The sequence below is a fragment of the Diceros bicornis genome, chromosome 3, assembly GCF_020826845.1.
Source record: "Diceros bicornis minor isolate mBicDic1 chromosome 3, mDicBic1.mat.cur, whole genome shotgun sequence".
NCBI classification, from domain to species: domain Eukaryota; kingdom Metazoa; phylum Chordata; class Mammalia; order Perissodactyla; family Rhinocerotidae; genus Diceros; species Diceros bicornis.
In genome coordinates this window covers 40,971,855-40,993,319 of record NC_080742.1, presented here as the reverse complement: position 1 = coordinate 40,993,319, position 21,465 = coordinate 40,971,855, and the positions used below count along the sequence as shown (strand labels likewise).

The 21,465-nt window shown below is 36.1% G+C and overlaps 1 protein-coding gene across 10 annotated transcripts in view; it reads left to right on the top strand.

The window, feature by feature from the left end:
- DGKB (diacylglycerol kinase beta) overlaps positions 1-21,465 on the top strand; it is a 697,510-nt gene that overhangs the window by 384,038 nt on the left and 292,007 nt on the right. For all 10 annotated transcript variants that reach the window (XM_058526516.1, XM_058526562.1, XM_058526536.1 and 7 more), the window contains one exon: positions 2,481-2,545. In XM_058526516.1, coding sequence (XP_058382499.1) covers positions 2,481-2,545 — 65 coding nt within the window. The remainder of the gene's footprint in view (positions 1-2,480; positions 2,546-21,465) is intronic.

Genomic DNA, 21,465 nt, shown 5'->3' with positions numbered 1-21,465 from the left:
TGTCCATTCTATCGGGTAGAAGTGATGCTGATTTAATTTCTGATCCCTAAAAACTGCAATGCATAGAGACAGAAAGAGCAAAATTTATGTAAAAAACCAACAACACTGTTTTAGCTTTTTCTTATTTGATCTCTTTTTAGAGAATCCTTAGTGTCCCTGAAATATGGCTGCTGTATAAGTTTGCAAGGTTTGGCAGTTCTCTTTCAAGCCTCTTGGGGTTATGCCAAAGGGACAGGGTCCCATGGGAATTTGGTCTGAGTTCTCATCCAAATGAACACCTGCTGTCATTGTTCCTTATCAATCCTGCAGTCAGCAATGCCAACTCTCTCTTTATGGTGGAACCCACTCAACACAAGGAAAAGGCACACCAGTGTTCCTCGCTAGGTTTTATTTTTCTCCTCTGTTTACTACATGATCCATTGCCTAAGTATCTTGGAGATAGAGCAAACATTCAGTTTATCTTTGGCTATTTGGTGTTCAATATTTCTAGGAGTTTACTTAACTATAGTCCAGTCTACTTACATGGTCTTCTTTTGATGCTCTCTCTCCTCTCCTCTCCCCTCTCCTCCTCTCCTTTTCTCTCTCCCTCTCTCTGTCTTCCTGCTTTGGAAATTAAGAGATATGTTATTGCAAAAATATATGCTTGTAAGCAAATTATACTACACAATCTATTTTTAAAGGTCTCAGATCTCTAAATTAGCAGAAACAAATAATTCAAGCAGAAGTAAATTCAATGATAGTCTCCCTATGGGTAACCAATATTGATCACCCATTCTAAGTACTTGATTCACATTCTTTTGCTTTTGTTTAACTGGTATGCTGGATGTATGCATTTAATTATAAGGTATGCCAAATTGATTTTGAATCAAATTAGGGATAAAGTCAAAATAAATGATTTTTAAAAATTAATTAATGATCATGCTGCACAATATACTATAAATAGCCCAGCTCAGATTTTTCTATAATTTCATACCACAATAAGACAACTTCACATTCTAAAATAGAACATATTTATGGCTTATTAATGACAATTTTTTTTGAAAAGAAGAAACTCTGTGGCTGAGTTTGAGAGCTATTGGACCAATAAAAGTGACCAACTTGATATTCCGACTTCTTAACAAACCAGGAAGTTGACTGTGTATATATAACAAAGTTATAGAATATCAAACCATAGAGTTTTTTTATTTTTGTAACTTTTTTATAACTCTTGTTTCAATGCACACCTGTCTATATCTTAGTGTCCTTTTCACTTGTGGATTAATTCAATCACTCAATAATTTTTAGAGCATAAAACGTACAGAAAAAATTACAGTCCTGTCACAGCTCTATCTTTCAGAGAAAAGCAACTCTGTCTGCCATCTGCAGTGGGCATTGGTCCCTCTCTTGTTGTGCCTCATGATTTCTTATGCATGAGTAAGCACATTAGCCTTTTCATTTCATTCATTAGACTTTTAATCCTTGATTAGTGTTTTTGAGATCCTCTCAAATATACAACTTCTTTATTTCCTTTGTGTTTGGTTTTTCTTTTTCCTTTATCTCCACTATGAAACAAAATTAACAGTTAATCACAACAATAGCCCCATTTCTATTGAGATGGCTGGTAAATATATTAGTTTCTCATTGGAGTGATTAATCATGTGTAGATGAAGTATGGGAAAATATCTCCTTGCTTGGAATAACGGGGGCAACTGTTTAAAGCCAGTAAAAATAGTCTGTGCTTGAAAAGCTTGAATCACAATATTCCACCAATCTCACATATTCAGTGTGACTCTGTCTCATTGAAACTATGAATGGCTTTCCTAAAAGGAAGAGACTTCCATTAGGGTTCAGAACTGGTGCATTTGGGGTCTCAGAGCCTAGTTACACTTGTCACCAATTCTCAAGAAATAAATTTTTCCCTGTTGCTTTTTCCTATTAAGCAAGATAAGATAGGTCAGAAAGTTGCCTTTGAAACGAACAGATAATCAAAGACACTTAGCAAACATTGAAGTCATGTATTATACTTAATTTTACTAGATGTGCACTCTCACAGTATCTTTTTACCCATAGTTAATCTCAGAGGACTGGAGCTTCTCCACCATATCATTTCTCCACTTAGGCCATCTTTCCAGCTCTTGTGTAACAATATTTTCAACTACTTTTTGACATTTATGTTCATATGCACTATCTTCAACATACTGTGAGCATGAGGACAAAACCAATTATTTAAAAAGATATATAAATTAAATGGAAATCAATTCCTAGAACTGAATATTGCAAGTAACCAGTGTTGAAATGGTGACATAAATCACACTTGCACATAATTTATGTGGATTACACATATTTTGCCTGATTTCAGAATATCTTTCTAGCAATGATATTGCTAGGAAAAAGTTAACTTAACAATATTATTTGTTAACTTTTTTATTTTTCAATTTTTATTTCCACAAGATAATAGGATCATAAACCATCCTATTTTACTTTTCTGTTTCTGTTCTTAGGATGCCTCAATTGCACACAGATTCCACATCATGAGAGAAAAACATCCAGAGAAATTCAACAGTAGGTAAGGTAACAAATGATGAAATTATAATTATGGTTGTTGTCGATGAATTATGGCATAAAAAGAGTCACTATACGGTAAAAAACATCTCACATATATTAACTGAATAATGCTTCGTGTGTAAGTATTAAGACAAAAGTGTAAAATAATTTGGTTTTTCCTCTTAGGTTTTACTGAGTTTATAATGGGAAATGCAATGGGGCCATCTCTAGTCCGTTTTCATATGCTGAAAAGAAAGATTTCAAGTATAAGATGAAAATAATATTTTAGTAAGATATACTGGAAGTCTTTACATGGCTTATTATTGAGGAGTGATCATCCTAAATCCCAAGGAAAAACATGGGGCTCAGATTCGATAATGCTGAGTAACTGTGTGTTACATAGTTATCATATAAGGTTTGTAATCTTTCTACCGTTAGTCCAATACCAGCCTCAACTACATGGAAAATAAACAAGGGAAATATCAATGCGTGCATAAACTATTTTTAAAGACTTTTTCTTCAAGTGGAAAAGACTGGACAACCAAAATCTGTTTTGCCATTATAGCAACACGCAAACATTTTTCCCTCCAAAATGTAGAAATTGACTCTTTCTGTTATTCAGGGAAATGGGGAATGCTTTGACTTTGTATCTTCCCCTTTTCTAGAAGAATACATGGCTATCTCTACCACACTTCCCTGGCAAAATGGGGCAGAAGAAGTGAATCTTCTTTTGCTTTAATTATAGTCAATTCTCTGTTCATTTTATGAAGTGACAAAATCGTAATCAACATTTCTGTATAGATATTTAAGTGATTTATATATTAATGTTCAAAGCCAAAGTCTCTATATTTGGCTAAGTTGGCATCTTACCATGAATGTTGAAGACTCCTTATTAAGTAACTGCCCCTAGAAATTCTTGTGTTTATTTCAATTTTGTCACACATCAGTACATTGACATAATTATCTTCCATGTAGGTTCATAATAAATAAATGTGTTAAAATGTATTTTCAAATTGTTTTAGACTTTTCTTTATAGGCTTTAGTGTTCTACTTTATATAAGAATCATCATAGTAAATAGTTTTATGATTAGTGAGGTCCTATCTGATTTTTCATTAAATTCACCTATTTAAATGTTTGAGTAAAACATAGGAAAACTTATTTCTAATACTTACCTTAGGTATTGCCTAGAGTTATTTCTTACCCTACAAATCATAAATCATGATGTTATGGTTTGCTTTTTCTCTCATAGCTCAGACAGCTATAAATGTTTGTTTTAAAGAAAATGAAAAACGTGTATATATGAATATATGTGCATATAACATCTTTAGAAGGATTCACAAAAATCTTTTAACTCTGGTTGCTTCTGGAGAAGGGAATCAAGTGGTTGGGGTGGAGACCGAATTTTTATTGCACTTTTTTGTACTGTTTGAATTTGTGCCATATGTTTTACAAAATTAAATCAAAAGTAATCTAGTTAAAATTTGCAGCTAATAAATTTTATTTATATCTAAAATAAAAAGACATTTTTATTTTACAAGATTTACTTTCATGAAATATATGAAAATAAATTAATATAGCAATGAAATTATATTCACTTTATAGTAGATCTCAGCACTTGATGATACACCTTGAATGTCCTGGAAATGAATATATTTATTAATGTACATGAAACCATACTGTACAGTAGACTAGGCTATGCTTACCCAAGTGCCATTCTATGAAGCTTTCATGTGTTTATATTCATATATTAAAATAGGTTTCAAGCAAAAAAAAAAAAAAATACTCTTTGGAAAATGCAGCATGCAGTGTACCCCTTCAGGAGTTTCACAATGCAAAAGCCCATTAAAAGCTTGAAGAGGGGCCTGCCTGGTGGCACATGTGGCCAAGTGCGCACACTCTGCTGTGGCAGCCCGGGGTTCGCTGGTTCGCATCCTGGGTGCCAGGTGCGCACCTACGCACTGCTTGGCAAGCCATGCTGCAGGGGTGTCCCATATAAAGTGAAGGAAGATGGGCACAGATGTTAGGCCAGGGCTGATCTCCTCACAAAAATAAATAAATAAATAAATAAAAGCTTGAAGAAATATCCAGGAGAGAAAAAGTTTACTGGTGTTTAAGGCATTTTTGTCTCAAACTTAGCAGAGAGGCAGAGAAAAAGAGAGAGAGAGACACAGAGAGAGAGAGACAGAGATGGGGGGCAAGGGGGAGGGAGAAAGAATTAAAAGTATAGAGCGATGTATCAATATATTTATGTGATACTCAAATTTGACAGCCTATATAAAAGAATGCCGATATTTATGATTCTCTCTCAAGTGTCAGAGGCTAATGAATTCTGTTCTCCAGAATAATTTTAATTCTTAATAAAAAAGACTTCTATTTTTCGCATATACCTACTTAATATTTTATTATCAATTGTACTACTAATTTATGACGTTCCTCACTGCCCAATATGTGGTTAGATGCCATTCACAACAATGTGTTTGTATACCCAAATGTGTGTATAACATGTAAAACTACATCTTATTGAAACTTATTTGTAAAGTTGAGGCACGAGTAAATCTTGCTTATAAACAGTTTAAAGGGTATATTTCACTTGGAATAGTAATAATATAAAAACACCTTCTAGATTGACACAGGGCACATGTTTCTATTGTGAGTTCAAAGAATCCCGGGTATATAGTAGATGTTCAATGTATTATTGGCCAACTATTTTTTAAGATAACAATCAGCCCTAAAACTACATATATTACCAAGTCAATTAGGCATGTACATTTCAAGCTATACTTTTGTAGATTAAGTCTTCACTCAGAATTAGAAACATTTAGGTAATTCCTTAAACTATAATACAACATATTCAGGATATAAAAATTTTCCAATAAATTTCTATGAGGAAAACACGCCAGATGTGTGCCAGCAGTTTCATCCTTACAAGGGACAGATTTTCAGATTTCAACATTAAGATAGGTTCAGCTGTAGCACTCTTTCATATTTTCAGGAATTTGCAAATGGATTCTTTTAAGTACTCCTAATAATGGTGTTTCAGATCAGATCTCTTGTCACAATAAATCATATGCCATTAATATTATCTTCTAGCATGCTCACCTTGAAATTCATTTATATTTTAAAGAACATGATGTTTCTAACATTATCTTAAGGAAATTAATTACCAAAATATATAGTTCTGCTCTCTTTGCTTCTTATGACAGAAATCGAAAGAACTGGGAAAGGTAATGATTTTTCCGGTGCTTAAGAGAGTGCTAGTTGAGAGGTTTATATCGTATTCTTTTCCAAATTTCTATGTAAATCTGAGTTAACTGTTAAAAGAAAGTACGCTATTCAACTTTCTAAACTTTGAGATGTTCTATCAAACTGAATTTAAATAAAGTTTTTCAGTCTTTTAGACTCAAAACAAAATAATCTTTAAGTATTTATGCTACTATTATTTAAAACCATTTATTACATAATATTGGTATTTAAAATATTTAAATAATTTTACTATTACTATTTACAATCATACTTAATGCTCTTATAATTTACCTGTATTATACTTCTTCTGTAATTTAGATAGAGCATTTTAAGTTCTTGCTTTTTTTTTAAAAAAATGATATTAATAATTGTACATTAACACACTAGAATATGCATCCATTAAAATGATAATTATGATGGTTTATAATAATTTTGGAAAAAATGCAAAGCTGTTGAATTCCATGAGTAACACCGTGCAATGTTGATAAGGACTTACAAGTAATGTGAAAAATGGAACTAGCTATATAAAAAGTATTGGTGATCTTACAAAGATTTCTTAACATTGTAGTCATAGCTTCTTTTTAAAGAATGAATTCAAATTCTTAATATACAACGCTTAATACCATTTGCTGACAAACACTGATGGCCACCAACACTCCACAATGACACTATTTCATTAAGTCCACACTGATTATTTAAAAGTATCTGGTCTCTAATGCCTTGAATGAGACAAAGATCATTTTCTTAGCGCCCTTTTAGAGGTGTGTACTTCATTTCTGTACTACTTTCTGCTTCTTATGAAGAAATCTACAACTAGAAAACCGAAATTGGTGTGTGAATTTAAATAAGGCAATTTAACTCAGACTCTGTGTAGTGATATCAGATATGACAGAGGGTCTTGCTTTCCAAATGTGTGACGACAAGAAACGAAATTGACAAACTGATATACCAGACTGGTGATTTGATATTACTGTATTAGTAAACTTTAATTTAAAAAAGAACTATGCTCTCAGAATTATCCAGGAAAATCATAGCATATATGAATTTAGAAAATTTTTGCCTGTGCTTTTAAAATCATACTCATTCTGTGGAATGATTCTTGATTTTTTTTTTTTCCCCCTGACAATAAGCTCTTAGAGATCATGGAATGAGTCTCTTTTTCTCTCTGGGCCTTTAGTATCCACTCAGTGCATGGAATGTAACGACCACTCAATAGATATTTGCTAAATTTATTCACTAAATTATGTGTTATTGAGTGGTATATTTGTCTTCCAAACATCTTACTACTTTTGTAGTTTACGCTTTTTATAGTGCAAAAAAATGTGATAGAAAAAATAGAGTTGAAATATGACTAGAATGAGTGTCAGTTCTGAATAACTATTCTTTCAGGTACTAATAATGCCTTTTAGTTTTTTTTAGTACTCATGTCCTTAATCTCCAAAGATCCGAGCAATGTTAATAAATGAATGAAAATTGTACAATATAAATCCCTGAACACTGTGAATGTCTTGCTAATGAATAATACAAGCTTACTTAGAAATTTGTTTAGTACTTATTATCAACTTCATAGGTGAGCAATATGTAGTTATCAACCAGTGATTAATATTTACCTGGTGAAGGTGTTGAACTGAAGACTGAGTATAAAAACTCTCTCCCTCTATATATATATGTATATAAATATATATTTATTTTGTAAGTTCCATATCATGTAATACTAAGCTAAAGACAATAATACTCAATTTTGCATAAATTATCACAATCTGAAGAGAGATTTTACTGAAGCAAATATTTTTTAGTCAAAATAGCTCATAAAATATTTTTATTGATTTTGAAGTGCCAATTTTGTACCTGTATATTCTTTATTTTGAACTTTGTGTATTATATATATTCTTAACTTAGAAAGTATAATTTCCCATATATTTCAGATTCCATTATATGTAAAAAATTATAATTTCCTAGTTAATAGAGATAAAGACTTATGAATCTTTTTTTTTTTTTTACTTTCAACCTTGGTGTTGTAGGGACGAAGCAGACAGACAACAATAATGAAACAGAAAATTACCAATTGTTGTCTAGACAAAAAGAATCCAATTGAGGTTCCCGAATAAAATGTGAAGTTAAAATAAAATAATGTTTCAGTACTGATGGAAAAATGCTATATCATAACCAGATATTTTACTTACTATTTAAAGACCATTGAGAAGATGTCTCTTTGAATTGAATAAAATAAATTTTCAAAGCTTCAAAAGCAACATTCAAATTCTATCTTATATCATAATGATGTATTCACATGTAATTTTCATCATATACTGTAAGAGTTTTTAATTTATGTATAATAAAAGCTAATTTAAAATTGTTTTTCAATGAATTTCACGATACAGACTCTTACATATATATCTTATATATATTTTTGAGTCAAAAATAAAATAAAGAAGATATTCCTTAATTTCTCTTTCTGCTACTTCGTTGTTAGTGTACAGAAATGCAAGTGATTTTTGTATGTTGATTTTGTATCCTGCAACTTTACCATATTCGTTTATTACTTCTAAAAGTTTTCTGGTGGATTCTTTAGGGTTTTCTATATATAAAATCATGTCATCTGCAAATAGTGACAGTTTCACTTCTTCCTTTCCAATTTGGATCCCTTTTATTTCTTTCTCTTGCCTGATTGCTCTGGCTAGGACTTCCAGTACTATGTTAAATAGGAGTGGTGACAGTGGGCATCCTTGTCTGGTGCCTGTTCTTAGAGGGATGGCTTTCAGTTTTTCACCATTGAGGATGATATTAGCTGTGGGTTTCTCATATATGGTCTTTATTATGTTGAGGTACTTTCCTTCTATACCCATTTTATTCAGAGTTTTTATCATAAATGGATGCTGTATCTTGTCAAATGCTTTCTCTGCATCTATTGAGATGATCATGTGATTTTTATTCTTCATTTTATTAATGTGGTGTATTACCTTGATTGATTTGCAAATGTTAAACCATCCCTGCATCCCTGGAATAAATCCCACTTGATCATGGTGTATAATCTTTTTAACGTATTGTTGTATGCGATTTGCTAGTATTTTATTGAGGATTTTTGCATCGATGTTCATCAGTGATATTGGCCTGTAATTTTCTTTTTTTTGTGTGTTGTCCTTGTCTGGTTTTGGTATCAGGGTAATGTCAGCTTCGTAGAATGAGTTAGGGAGCTTTCCCCCCTCCTCAATTTTTTGGAAGAGTTTGAGAAGGATAGGTATTAAGTCTTCTTTGAATGTTTGGTAGAATTCACCAGGAAAGCCATCTGGTCCTGGACTTTTATTTTTGGGGAGGTTTGTGATTACTGTTTCGATCTCCTTACTGGTGATTGGTCTATTCAAATTCTCTACTTCTTCTTGATCCAGTTTTGGAAGGTTGTATGATTCTAAGAATTTATCCGTTTCTTCCAGATTGTCGAATTGGTTGGCATATGGCTTTTCATAGTATTCTCTTATAATCTTTTGTATTTCTGAGGTGTCTGTTGTAACCTCTCCTCTTTCATTTCTGATTTTACTTATTTGTGCCTTCTCTCTTTTTTTCTTGGTGAGTCTAGCTAAAGGTTTGTCAAATTTGTTGACCTTTTCATAGAACCAGCTCTTGGTTTTATTAATTTTTTCTATTGTTTTTTTGGGGTCTATTTCATTTATTTCTGCACCTAACCACTTGCGCCACCGGGCCGGCCCCCTCCCTCATGTTTTTGATATCATATCTAACCTCTTTGTTGTGCATTTGTATCCATTACGTTCTAATCATGGAAATAGATGATTTTTCCTATTTGTGGTCTTCTCTTTTCCCCTTAAATCTGTCCCTTTAACATTTCTTGTAGCACTGGTTTCTTGGTGACAAACTCCTTTAATTTTTGCTTATCTGGGAAAATTTTGATCTCTCCTTCCATTTTGAATGATAACCTTGCTGGGTAGAGTATTCTTGGCTGTAAGTTTTTTCCTTTTAGCACTTTAAATATATCGTGCCATTCTCTTCTAGCCTGTAAGGTTTCTGCTGAGAAGTCAGCTGATAGCCTTATGGGGTTTCCTTTGTACGTAACTTGACATTCTCTTGCGGCTTTTAGGATTCTCTCTTTATCTTTAATTCTGGACATTTTGATTATGATGTGTCTTGGTGTGGGCCTCTTTGGGTTTACCTTGTTTGGGGCTCTCTGTGCTTCCTGTACCTTGGTGTCTGTTTCCTTCCTTAGGTTAGGGAAGTTTTCATCTATTGTTTCTTGAAATAGATTCTCTGCCCCCTTGTCTCGCTCTTCTCCTTCCGGGACACCTATAACACGGATGTTAGTGCGCTTGATGTTGTCCCAGAGGTCCCTTAGACTGTCCTCACTTTTTTTAATTCTTTTCTCTTTTACCTGTTCACCTCGGGTAATTTCTTCTAGTCTTTCGTCCAGCTCACAGATCCATTCTTCTGTATCCTCTACTCTGCTTTTGAGTCCCTCTAATGAATTTTTCATTTCCAGTATTGTATTCTTCATTTCTGATTGGTTCTTTTTTATATCTTCCATTTCTTTGTTCACATTCTCACTGAGTTCATCTATTCTTCTCCCCAGATCAGTGAGCATCCTTAACACTCTTAGTTTGAACTCTCTGTTGGGTAGGTTGCTCATTTCTGTTTCACTTAGTTCCTTTTCTGGGGTTTTGTCCTGTTCCCTCACTTGGAATGTATTCTTTTGCCTCTTCATTTTGCCTCTTTCCCTGTGCTTGTGTCTATGGATTAGGTTGGTCAGCTACGTCTCCTGCTCTTGGATAGGTGACCTTATGTAAGTGATGCCTTAGGAGGCTTCCAGTGTGCTTCCCTCAGTTCTCAATGTTCCAGGGGTGACCCCTATGTGGGCTACGTGTATCCTTCTGCTGTGGCCTGTTTGCTCTCTCTGTAGGTGCCCAGGGAGGCTGAGTTATGCTCCTGGCCAGCTGTTGTAATGCTCAGCTGCTTGTAGTTGTTGTGGGCCCTTCAGTCTCTTTATCAGGTGTGGGGAGCCCCAGGACAGTTGGCTGCAAGTTCTAATACCACATTTGTGTTGCAGTATTTCTTTTAAGTGAGTAGGCCCCTACCATGGCAGGTTGTTAGGCTCAGGGCCTTACAATTGCTGTAAGCCTCTAGCCTATTAGGTCTCTTGTCAGCTCTCTGAGGATTGCAGCTGGGTGGGGCTGGCCTCAGGCACAGGAGCACCCAATTGTTTCAGGTTTTGGAAGGTGGAGCAACCCTCCTATATGGGTCTTTGAGAAGCACAAGCCTTCTTCGGTTGAGAAGCCCTGCTACCCACAGGTCCACACACAGTCAACACAGTCCTGCCCTGTGTGAGCGCCCCGACCTTCCCAACCGGACCCAGTCTCTCCATGGCGGGAGCCTCACACACTCCGCCACCACCCCACACTCTCCATCCGCTCCTTGTGCACACCCTGCCCTGCTCAAGTCGACTCAGTTGCCAGGCTGCAGAGAATCCAGTCACCAATCTATGCAGGCCCACAAGTTGCCTGAGGGCTTGTTGTTGGGTGGGGCCAGTCTCTAGGGTGGGCTGCCTGCCCTGGCTGAGCTGGATTAAATCGGTGCTCTAGCGGGTGGGGCAGACCCTGGGCTAGCTGGCCTCAGGGAGACTCCAATGGCGTCTGTGTCAGCACGCCCACACCAGGTCACAACAATGGCCGCCGCCAATGTCCCAGTCCCTGGAGATGTCTCACCCCTCACCGAGATGCACTCAGGGCCTATTAGGTGAGTCTCTTGTCACCAAAGCACTGTACACCTTTCTTTCTGGTGATTTTAGGATGCTTTCTGAAATGGGTGAGTTTGCGCGCGGGCCCTTTAAGAGCCAGTTTTAGTTTCTTTGTGAACCGGGTTTTCTGGGCGTACTCCCCAGTGTTTTAGTAGCAGGCAAAGTCAGATATTATGCCACTGGGTCGATTGTGCTGGGTCCACAAAATGCCCACAGCGGGGGCACTCCCCGGCTCAGGGCCCCGCGCCTCCAGGGAGGCTGCGCACCTGTGAGCCGCTCCCGGCGGCCCTGAAGCTGGCGGTTTGTGAAGGCGGTGTTTTTCCTCTCCAGAAGGGAGTCTCTACCTCTTCCACCTCAGTTAGGATTGTCCGTTGTTGCAGGAGTTCCTCTCATCCAGTTTTCAGTTCTGTCTCGGGGTAATTTTTCCACGAGTAGTTGTAAATTGGCTGTGTCCACGGGAGGAGGTGAGTTCCGAGTCTGCTTACGCCGCCATCTTGACTCCGTCTCCTCTAAAGAAGATATTCCTATTTTTTTCCTGAATGTTTTTAGTGTATATATTTATAAAATTTCATTTATAGGAATTCATCTTTTCTTTCACTTTTGAAATTATAAAAATTAAATTTTTATTTCATATATCAACTTTTACTTATAATATTTTTACTGTGTAGAACAATTGATTTTTAAATTCTTGACATTTTCACACTCCATTAAAAACAATGAAAGTAGAGACAGAATGGAGTCTGCATGGAATTGTCCTTAAGGCATTTGACTTCACCTTTGCATCCGTCAGTCAGAACAACTTCATTATTGTATAGTGAAGCATTTTTTCTATTTAAAAATGTAAATAATTATGGGGCGAGCCCGGTGGTGCAAGCGGTTAAGTGCTCACGCTCCGCTGTGGCGGCCCCGGGTTCGATGGTTGGCAAGCCATGCTGTGGCGGCTCCCATATAAAGTGAAGGAAGATGGGCACGGATGTTAGCCCAGGGCCGGTCTTCCTCAGCAAAAAGAGGAGGATTGTCAGATGTTAGCACAGGGCTGATCTCCTCACCAAAAAAAAAAAAAATGTGAACAATTATGTTTTAATGTAGATTTCCACATTATGTAAATGGTACCATCTTTTATAAACCAACTAGAGAAACAGTACTACTGATAGTAAAAGTTAAACATTTGTTATTTTTAGTATTTTGAGTAAAATCTATATTCATTAGAAATATTAGCACTGCACAGAGACCTTTTGAAGAAAATTATGTACTCGTGAGAATTTCATGTGCTAAAGCATTTTTTTATGTCTTCATTTTCTGTGTACCTAACCAACTTTGGTCTGTTTTTAAAAGAGAAACATACTCATTTTTCATTCTCACTTAGAACGACTACTCAATTATATCCTTTAAATAATATTTCTTGAAATCTTTTGTGTAAGCATTATTATTAAGTCAGATTTTCCAGATGAGTAAACTGTTAACTGTGTATAAGCCATAAAGTATATAGATAAATAGATGGATAGATAATATATAGTTTTATATATGTGTATACATACATATATTTGTGATGAATAGATTTATATATGTGTGTACATATATATACTAAGAGTTTCAGTTTTTCATATTATCATATTTATGTAAATTTTCCATAATTATATTCTTGCTATACAGGTTTTTCTAATATAAGACTTTCAAAATAAGTTACTAACTGTGCTGTTCTATTCATATATTTTCATTTGTATGTTGAAACTCATTTAAATATATTTTCTTCTGATCTGAGCAGGTAGGAATATGCATGGTTAAGTGAGTCAGAGCTGTGTGCACAGTGATGCAAAGGATTTGATTCACCAGAATTTTCCTGCGTCATGTCCTGGTGTGGTTAAACCAGAACACTCATTTTTCTATCCAGGCTGTTTCACGTTTGTAAGATAGTTCTTTGGAACAGAGTAAGTAAGTGAGGATAAATAAGGAAGAGAGTAAGTAAGTGAGGATAAATAAGGAAGAGATTCAATAACTTTTCTTCCTTTCTTCCTTCTTTGCCTCTCACTCCCTCTTTTCTTTGTTCCCTCCAATTTTTTATTCTTGCTCTCTTTTTTTCTTTCATTTATTTTTTGCCACTGCAGTGAAGTAATAAAAGGATCAATGAAGGGCCTGAAATTTGGTTAAAATATTGCTTCTCTGCTATTGATTTGGTTGATCATTTATTCTGCAGACATTTAATAAGGAGCCCCTTTTATATGCTGGGCATCCAGCTAGACATTGAATCTTTCGAATCTCTAAGGCAAATGAAGAAAATGAATTTGGGGTTACATAGAAACCTTGTATAGTGATAGCTTCTGCCGAAGAATATAAACTGGAAGAAAAGTCAATATTGTAACAGTTCAGAGGAGAGGATATTTTCTGGGGGCTCCCAAGTTAAGGGGATCGTTGAGCTCTAAAGGATATGTGATAAAGAAAGGGTTTCTTATATATTCTCTGATTTGGCTGAAGAAGAAACATTTATTTCTAGTTACTATTGGCAAGATACCTACATTTTATTAGTGTCTTTTCCATGCAAATATTCTAAATATTTTCCTCCTTGATTTTGCCTTTCTAACCCTAGGATTTGTGTTTTTGTTTTACATGAATTTGCATGTGTTCCATGCAAAAACTTTATACACACACACACACAAACAAATAAACACACATGCACACAATCTCTTCCTAGGGCACCAAATTAAGAAATAAGATTTGTGAAGTAACAGTAGTTAATTCAGAGATGTCCACAAAGTTACAACTGAATAATCCAAGATAGAGTATTTTATTATAGGGGGGATTATTAAACAGTAAGAAAACAGTTTACGAAAAAAATGTCTACTCATTCCAGATTCTATGCCTACATGGAAACTTGCAGGAAATATTTTTCAAATGAAAACACTAAAGTAAATTATTTCTTGTTCTTTACAAGCTGACAGCAAATATGTATATATATACACACACATATGTATATATATAACATATGTTATATATTATTATAAATTTTATATATATATAGAAAATTTCAATTAGTCCATAATAAATAAATTATCAGTTTAAGGGAAAAACCAAAGATAAGCCTAGCCATCAGCTAAAGCTGCTGTTTCTAAGAACCCTAGCCGCAATTTACCAAGTGTTTTTGTGTTAAAAACACGGAAGCTCCCCTTTCCTTTGTGATCAGGCCTACTATCTTGTTCCGCATTAGTGTCTCTAATTGTAACAACAGCCAGTTGTACTCTGGGGACTGAAGGAGTCCACTAAACTAATTAGACGATGGACAGCCGACTTTAGGGAATGAGCCTGTGACATTGACCAATGTCAATGACAGACATTTCTTTTTCCTTTGATGTTCATATCTAATCTATAGGCTAGCATTTGGAATTGATTAAAGCTCACTTGTTATATTCTTTAGTATAGATAAAGTTAGCACCATATAAGTTAGTTAATTTTGATATGAAGCTTGAATACCTAATTTATAATATATAGATGCTTTCGGATTCACTGTACCAATAATATAATAAAAGTGTTTTTGGTTCTTCTAGAATAAAATCGATTGATTCTTGTTAAAAATTATTTCTGGGAACAATTTTGAGGACCCTTGTTATACTACTTCTTTATAGGACACATTAAGTATTAAGTAAGGCTTTCCAAAGAGGTTAATCACCTCATTATAAGGTAATTTTACCTAGAAAGCAATCCCCTGGCATGGCTAATTGGAACTAATTAGACATTCTCCATTGCTTCTTGCTCCACCTAAGCATTGGTTACTAATGCCTTCCCTTTTGGAATACATGTTCTTATATGGATATGTTCAGCATTATTTTCTGACAATATAATTAATTCTAGAATGTTAATCTCGAATGGCTGATTTACTTTTTTTAAAAAAGCTTCCTTCACGTACATTTTTCTTTGGAGAGAAAAATAATCTTCTCCCAGATGCAGCATTTTGAGGTTTGTATTTTCTGCTTTGTGTTTCTGCATGACCAATGTTCTCACAAAGTGGGGAATCTTCCTTAAACAACTCTCATCAACCTATCTGTTGATATGTACTAGCCCTAAAATATGAAGAAAATATTTCCTTAATGGGTAAAATTTCTGAGGAGAGTTAGAAAGTAGAAGTACAAAATCTGGATTTATTATGAATTTTTAATTCTAATTTCTCAGAAGTGTCTCCTTTCCCACCTCAGCTTCTAGTAAGAAAAATAGCAGAAATGCTGTAACTTTATTGTAATTTTAAAGGTTTTATTTGGCAAACACTTGTAAGGGGTCAAAAATATGCTAAGAATTTCCAAGCTATGCCCATTACAATTGTTTCATAACAAACTTTTTACCATTATATAGTAAGAGTTCAATTTCCTCCCCTTGCCAATAACATTGTTCCCATATTGTCCAAGCCCTCACTAACAGCTTCCTAAGGCTTGTCAGTGTCCTCCTGTCCCTTCCAGGTTCTGCTCAGCCTTCAATTCCAAAGCAAATGTCACACGTTTTCTGTTTTTGTTATGGTAGCATTCACTTCCACACATCAAAATCTCTTCTGTTTACTATTCCTACGTAACAAACTACTTGAAAGCATAGCAGCGTAAAACAACCATTTTATTATGTGCATAGCTTCTTTAGGTCAGCAATTCAAACAGGGTAAGCTTGTCTCTGCTTCACTGTGCCTGGGCCTTCAACTAGGAAGATTCAGTGGTTGGAAGTGGTTTGATCGTTGGGAGGTGGAATCAGCTGGAGGCGTGGTTACTCTCGTGTCTGGTGGCTGATGCTGGTTATTGGTTGAGACCTGACCTGGAGCATTGTATTAGTCAGGGTTCTCTACAGAAACACAACCAGTAGGAGACGTATATGTATATATCCTGGCTCACATGATTATGGTGTGGGACACTGAGAAGTCCCACAATCTACCTTCTGCAAGCTGGAAACCCAGGACGGTGGTGGTGTAATTCTGTCTGACTCTGAAGGCCTGAGAACCAGGGGAGCTGATGGTGTTAATCCCGGTCCAAAGGCCAGAGAAGATGAGATAAAATGTCCCAGCTCAATCAATGAGGCAGGGAAAAAAGAGCGAATTCCTCCTTCCTCCTTTTGTCCTGTTCAGGCCCATAACAGTTTGGATAATGCCTACTCACATTGGGGAGGGTAATCACTTAACTGAGTCCACCAATTCAAATACTAATCTCATCCAGAAAACTCTCACGGACACACTCAGAAATAATGTTTAATCTGGGCACCCTGTGCCAGTCAAGTTTTCACATAAAATTAACCATCACAAGCACCTACACATGGCTTCTCCATGTGGCCTGGGGTTTCTCACAGTATGGTGGTCTAGGAGAGCCAGGCTTCTGACATGGCAGCTCAGGCCTCCAAAAGTGAGTGTCCCAAGAGAACAGGGAGATGCTATACAGCCTTTTCTTCACTTAGCTTTGGAAGTTGCATAGTTTCATGTTCACTGTACTTGTATTGATTGAAATGGTCAAAGCTCTCTCAGATTCAAAGGGAGGGGGCATACATCACCTTTCAACGGGAGGAGTATCAAAACATGTTCTAAAACTTCCACACTGTGGTTTCAGCAATGAATAATACCAGGTTCTTGTTTCAAAGGAGCTTAGATTTTAATGGGAATAATGTCACAACATACAATTATAATAAAGGCTACTATTTATTTAGGAATAACTCTTCCAAGTCATTAAGTTGTTTTTATCGTACAGTGTTTTCTCTAATCCTCAAAGTAATTCTACTCTGTAACTACGGCTGTTTTCATTTTACAGAAGTGGATTCTGTCCACATGACACTTCATAGTAGCAGAACCACAACTTATGCTCTTAAGACATATTTACAGCCAGGAGTAAGCTGTGCCTCTAAAATATCTGCTTGTTTCTCAATGTCCTGCCCCTGTTGCCATGCCCTTTACTCTCTTGGTTCTTGAGTTACAGCTTCTGTTGGAATTTCCAGTTGCCTTCTTTCTGCCTCATTTTCTGCTCCTCTGCATCTGGTAACATTTAAGAATCTTAATGCTGGTTGCATTTCACTAACCTCAGCTACTGCTAATCACTGATTCTGACCTTAAGACATATGCTGGTTACCTGTATCTTCACCATGCTAGACCTGGGGGTAAGGGTGCCTATAATTTGCTGAGAATTGGTGAGGGTGACAAATGGATGCTATATTTTATATATAACCTTCTTTGGATAGATTATGTAAATAACGTAGAATAAGGCTTCATCTCTATAGACAGAACTGAAATGACCTGGTTTGGAAAACAGGTTATTGGAATTTTAAGGACAACTTCTTATTTCTGAGAAATTACTCGTACTTTATGCCAAACTCTGTTGGTTAACGACCTCCATCTCTACCTTCTGAAGAAGAAACGACTACTTTAGTAGTCCTAGGCGTTGAGGGTCTTTCTGGAGTCTAAACAGCTCTTCTCCACATCGGTTCTAATCCTATTGTGTTTGGTATTCCACCAGTATGATTCTGTCATATAAATCATGGCCATTGGTGCCATTTTGTCTTAAGAGGCCCCCAAAAGCTAAGCCCCTTTCATACTTTTCCAAATAATTGGAAGTAGTCGAGCACTGATACCTTAAAGTAATATAACTACAAAGACAACAAGGATGCTTTCAGAGCCTGGCATACCTGAAAAGTGCCCTGAAAAACAGTTTGGATCCTGACCAAGCACTCCAGATAATTGAGAAGCTCTGCCCTGCCTATGTCTTGATTTTCAGAAGCTGTTTCCACATTTAAAGCCGTGGTTCCCAAACTTTAGTCAGCATAAGAATTATATCATATAGGATAAAAATATATACTGTATTTATATAAATATAAATATGTACATGTTTATATATTACTTATATTTTATATAATATATAAATGAGCATGTATATAATAATTTAATATATAAGCAATAAAAATCAATAAATATATATTTATCTAAAATAAATATATCATAAAATTGTTAGTTTATGTAGATCTATATATAATAATTATAAGATATAAATACGTAAAATATATAGTATACTTATATACAAGGTTCTGTCCTTTTATATTTTGATTTAATAATTTTAGGGTACTGTCCAGAATCTTTTTTTTTTTTTTTCTTCTGTGAGGAAGACCAGCCCAGAGCTAACATCTGATGCCAATCCTCCTCTTTTTGCTGAGGAAGATTGGCCCTGGGCTAACATCCATGCCCATCTTCCTCTACTGTATATGAACACTGCCACAGCATGACTTAACAAGCAGTGCGTCGGTGCGCGCCTGGGATCCGAACCTGCAAACCTCGGGCCGCTGAAGCAGAGCGTGCGCACTTAACTGCTGCACCACCAGACAGGCCCCAGAGTCTTCATTTTTGACAGATAACTACAGAAATTCTAGTGGACGTGTTCGAAGAACTGTTCTTTAAGAAACACAACTTTAGGTCACTCTCTGGACAGAAACTTCTGTGCCTTGACTGGTCAAAATAGCAACAGTGACACAGCAATAAGGTACCAAATAGAATCCATCCAGCCTCTGTACATAAACACCATCTGATGTAATGTTTGCTGTTTGAAAGTTTGGACATAAGCTGTATTATTAACTGATGTATCCAGAGTAGTCACTGAATTAGAGCTTGATGATATTTTTTGACTGAATGACTGACTGACCGAGAAGACCAGTTTGATTTCCTCATTCCTGTTCTGTGTCCACCTAACCACTGACAACTCCTGCCTGGTTTAACCTCCTTTGGGTTAATGGTTCCTGGAAGTAGCTGTGGAACTGATATATTTAGAATTTAAATAATAATACTTATTTATTCAGAATATTTCCTTGGAAATGATACTTAAGCTCGCAGTCTTTATTTATTTATTATTTATTCTTATCTCAGTTGACGGCTCAGTTCTATCCTTAGGCCAGCTTGTGTGCACATCCACGCTTCTACTTCCTACTCATGCAAATCCTGTGGATAAAGCCCCACAGAAAGTTCCAATATATGTGGTGTATGCCAACAGCTGGGAGTGACACTAGCTGTATATCATACGTTGCAATGAGCTGTATTTTACCATGAACAAAGACAACTCTAGTAAGCAGGGAATCTGAGTGGAAAGTCATATGCCTGGATCTCCTCAATTCTCCTCTTCTCTCCCCAAGACATGTTTAGTGTGCAAGTTAGGACTCTGGAGCTTGACTCTCTGGCTTCAAGTCTTGGCTCTTCAAAAATTGCTCATCATTCTGTGCCCCAGATCTCGAATCAGTGTAATGAAGAGTGATACTATTAGTACCAATCTTGGGGGGTTGTTGTGAAGATAAAAATGCAACAGATGAAGAACACTTGGAAAGTGACTGGCAAATACTAAGTGCCCAATAAAGATTAGCAATTATGATTCATGACCTTATCATTTACTGCCTGTAGCTCCCACAGGATGCTCCAGCTCTCTGTCAAGCTTTCTTCACCTTGCCTTTTTGATTGTTCTTTGAGAGTCCAAATCGGCCCCAAACCATCAGGGCCATACTTGCAGATTCCTATTCCTCGTGAATGGCGAGGAATAATGGGATCTAAGAACAGACCTGGACACCTGCAACACATATTGGGCAGCTCTGACTTAGTATTTATGCTCAGTCACCGAACACCACAAAGTTCTCATCATGTAGTGAAGACTGATAAAATGGGACAGCAACCAAGATTTAGTTATGCCATTAATACACCACAAAGTAAATCGTTATTGGAGGAGTGGATGATTGAAAAAGAAAAGCCCTTACTGGGAAAAGCAAATAACTCATTTAAGAAGTTTTCAAAACCCATCTCAGCTTGGCATAAAAAAATAAAGAAAATTTTTGGTTTGAAAAAAAATAGGATGGGTCAGGCTTCAGGCCAAATTTGACACAAAGATAAATAAAATTATCAAGTCCTAGTTCCTTTTTTCTTTTATTCTCTTGTCTTTGCCCTCCTTCATATGTTAAATTTGTCCTCAGACTGGCTTAGGTTATAGTAGTAAAATATTTCCAGGATTTATGTCCGCAAACCCACACTGTCCAGAGAGAAAGAGAGAAAGGAAGTTCTGATTTTCACTCTTATTGTCACATGCCCGCCACTGAACCAGTCACTTTCACCAGAGGATGGAAATCACTTGCCTTGAAACCATGTATGCTACATGGAGACAGAGGGTGATTGAGAATTGGGAAATAGATGCTGCTGTGTTCACTACACATACTACTAAGCAATTATAACCATCAGTTATTAAACTTGGCTCCTTACTTATATTACAACATTTGTATTTTCTTTTACTTGACTTTTTTTTTTAATCTGTTCTTTTTTACACAAATCTGAATACTATCTTCCGGATTCTGGGCTGAAGGTGTCACTCACTAGAAAATACCTGACGCTATTCTTATATATCTGTTATTTCAACCACTATTGCCAATGAACTAAAATTATTGAATTTTATGCTGTTTTCCACTGGCAAAGCTTAGCTCTGTATGTTGAACTTTGCTGCAGAAAATCACAAAACAAAACAAATTATCATATCACCAAACTTACCTGAGTGTTCAGCATTGAACGGTCACCCTACATATATTTACTTATCCAATTCCTCGATCCAGCTCCACAACACCCATTTCCAACATTCCTCACTCTCTTCAAACTTTCTTTACTCTTAGAGATGACCTTGATTTATACTTCAATGAGAAGCAATAGAAACCACCAGATAGAAAGTGATTAACTCAACTCCCAAATAACAAACCAACAATCCGTCTACATCTACATCCGTCTTTCCCTCATCCTTCCTAACACAACAGGTGAGTTACCCATCCATTAATCTAAGGCCAATCCCTTCACCTTGTGACTCATATCTCTTCTGATCACCACCATCCTCTGTTTCTCCAGACCTTGAAGTCTGATCTCTCCTAGATCTTTCGTGTCATACTACTGTAAGCTCCTTCCTAACATCTTCCCAGCAAGCTCTACCAAGCTTTTCTCTTCATACTAAAAAAAAATCAG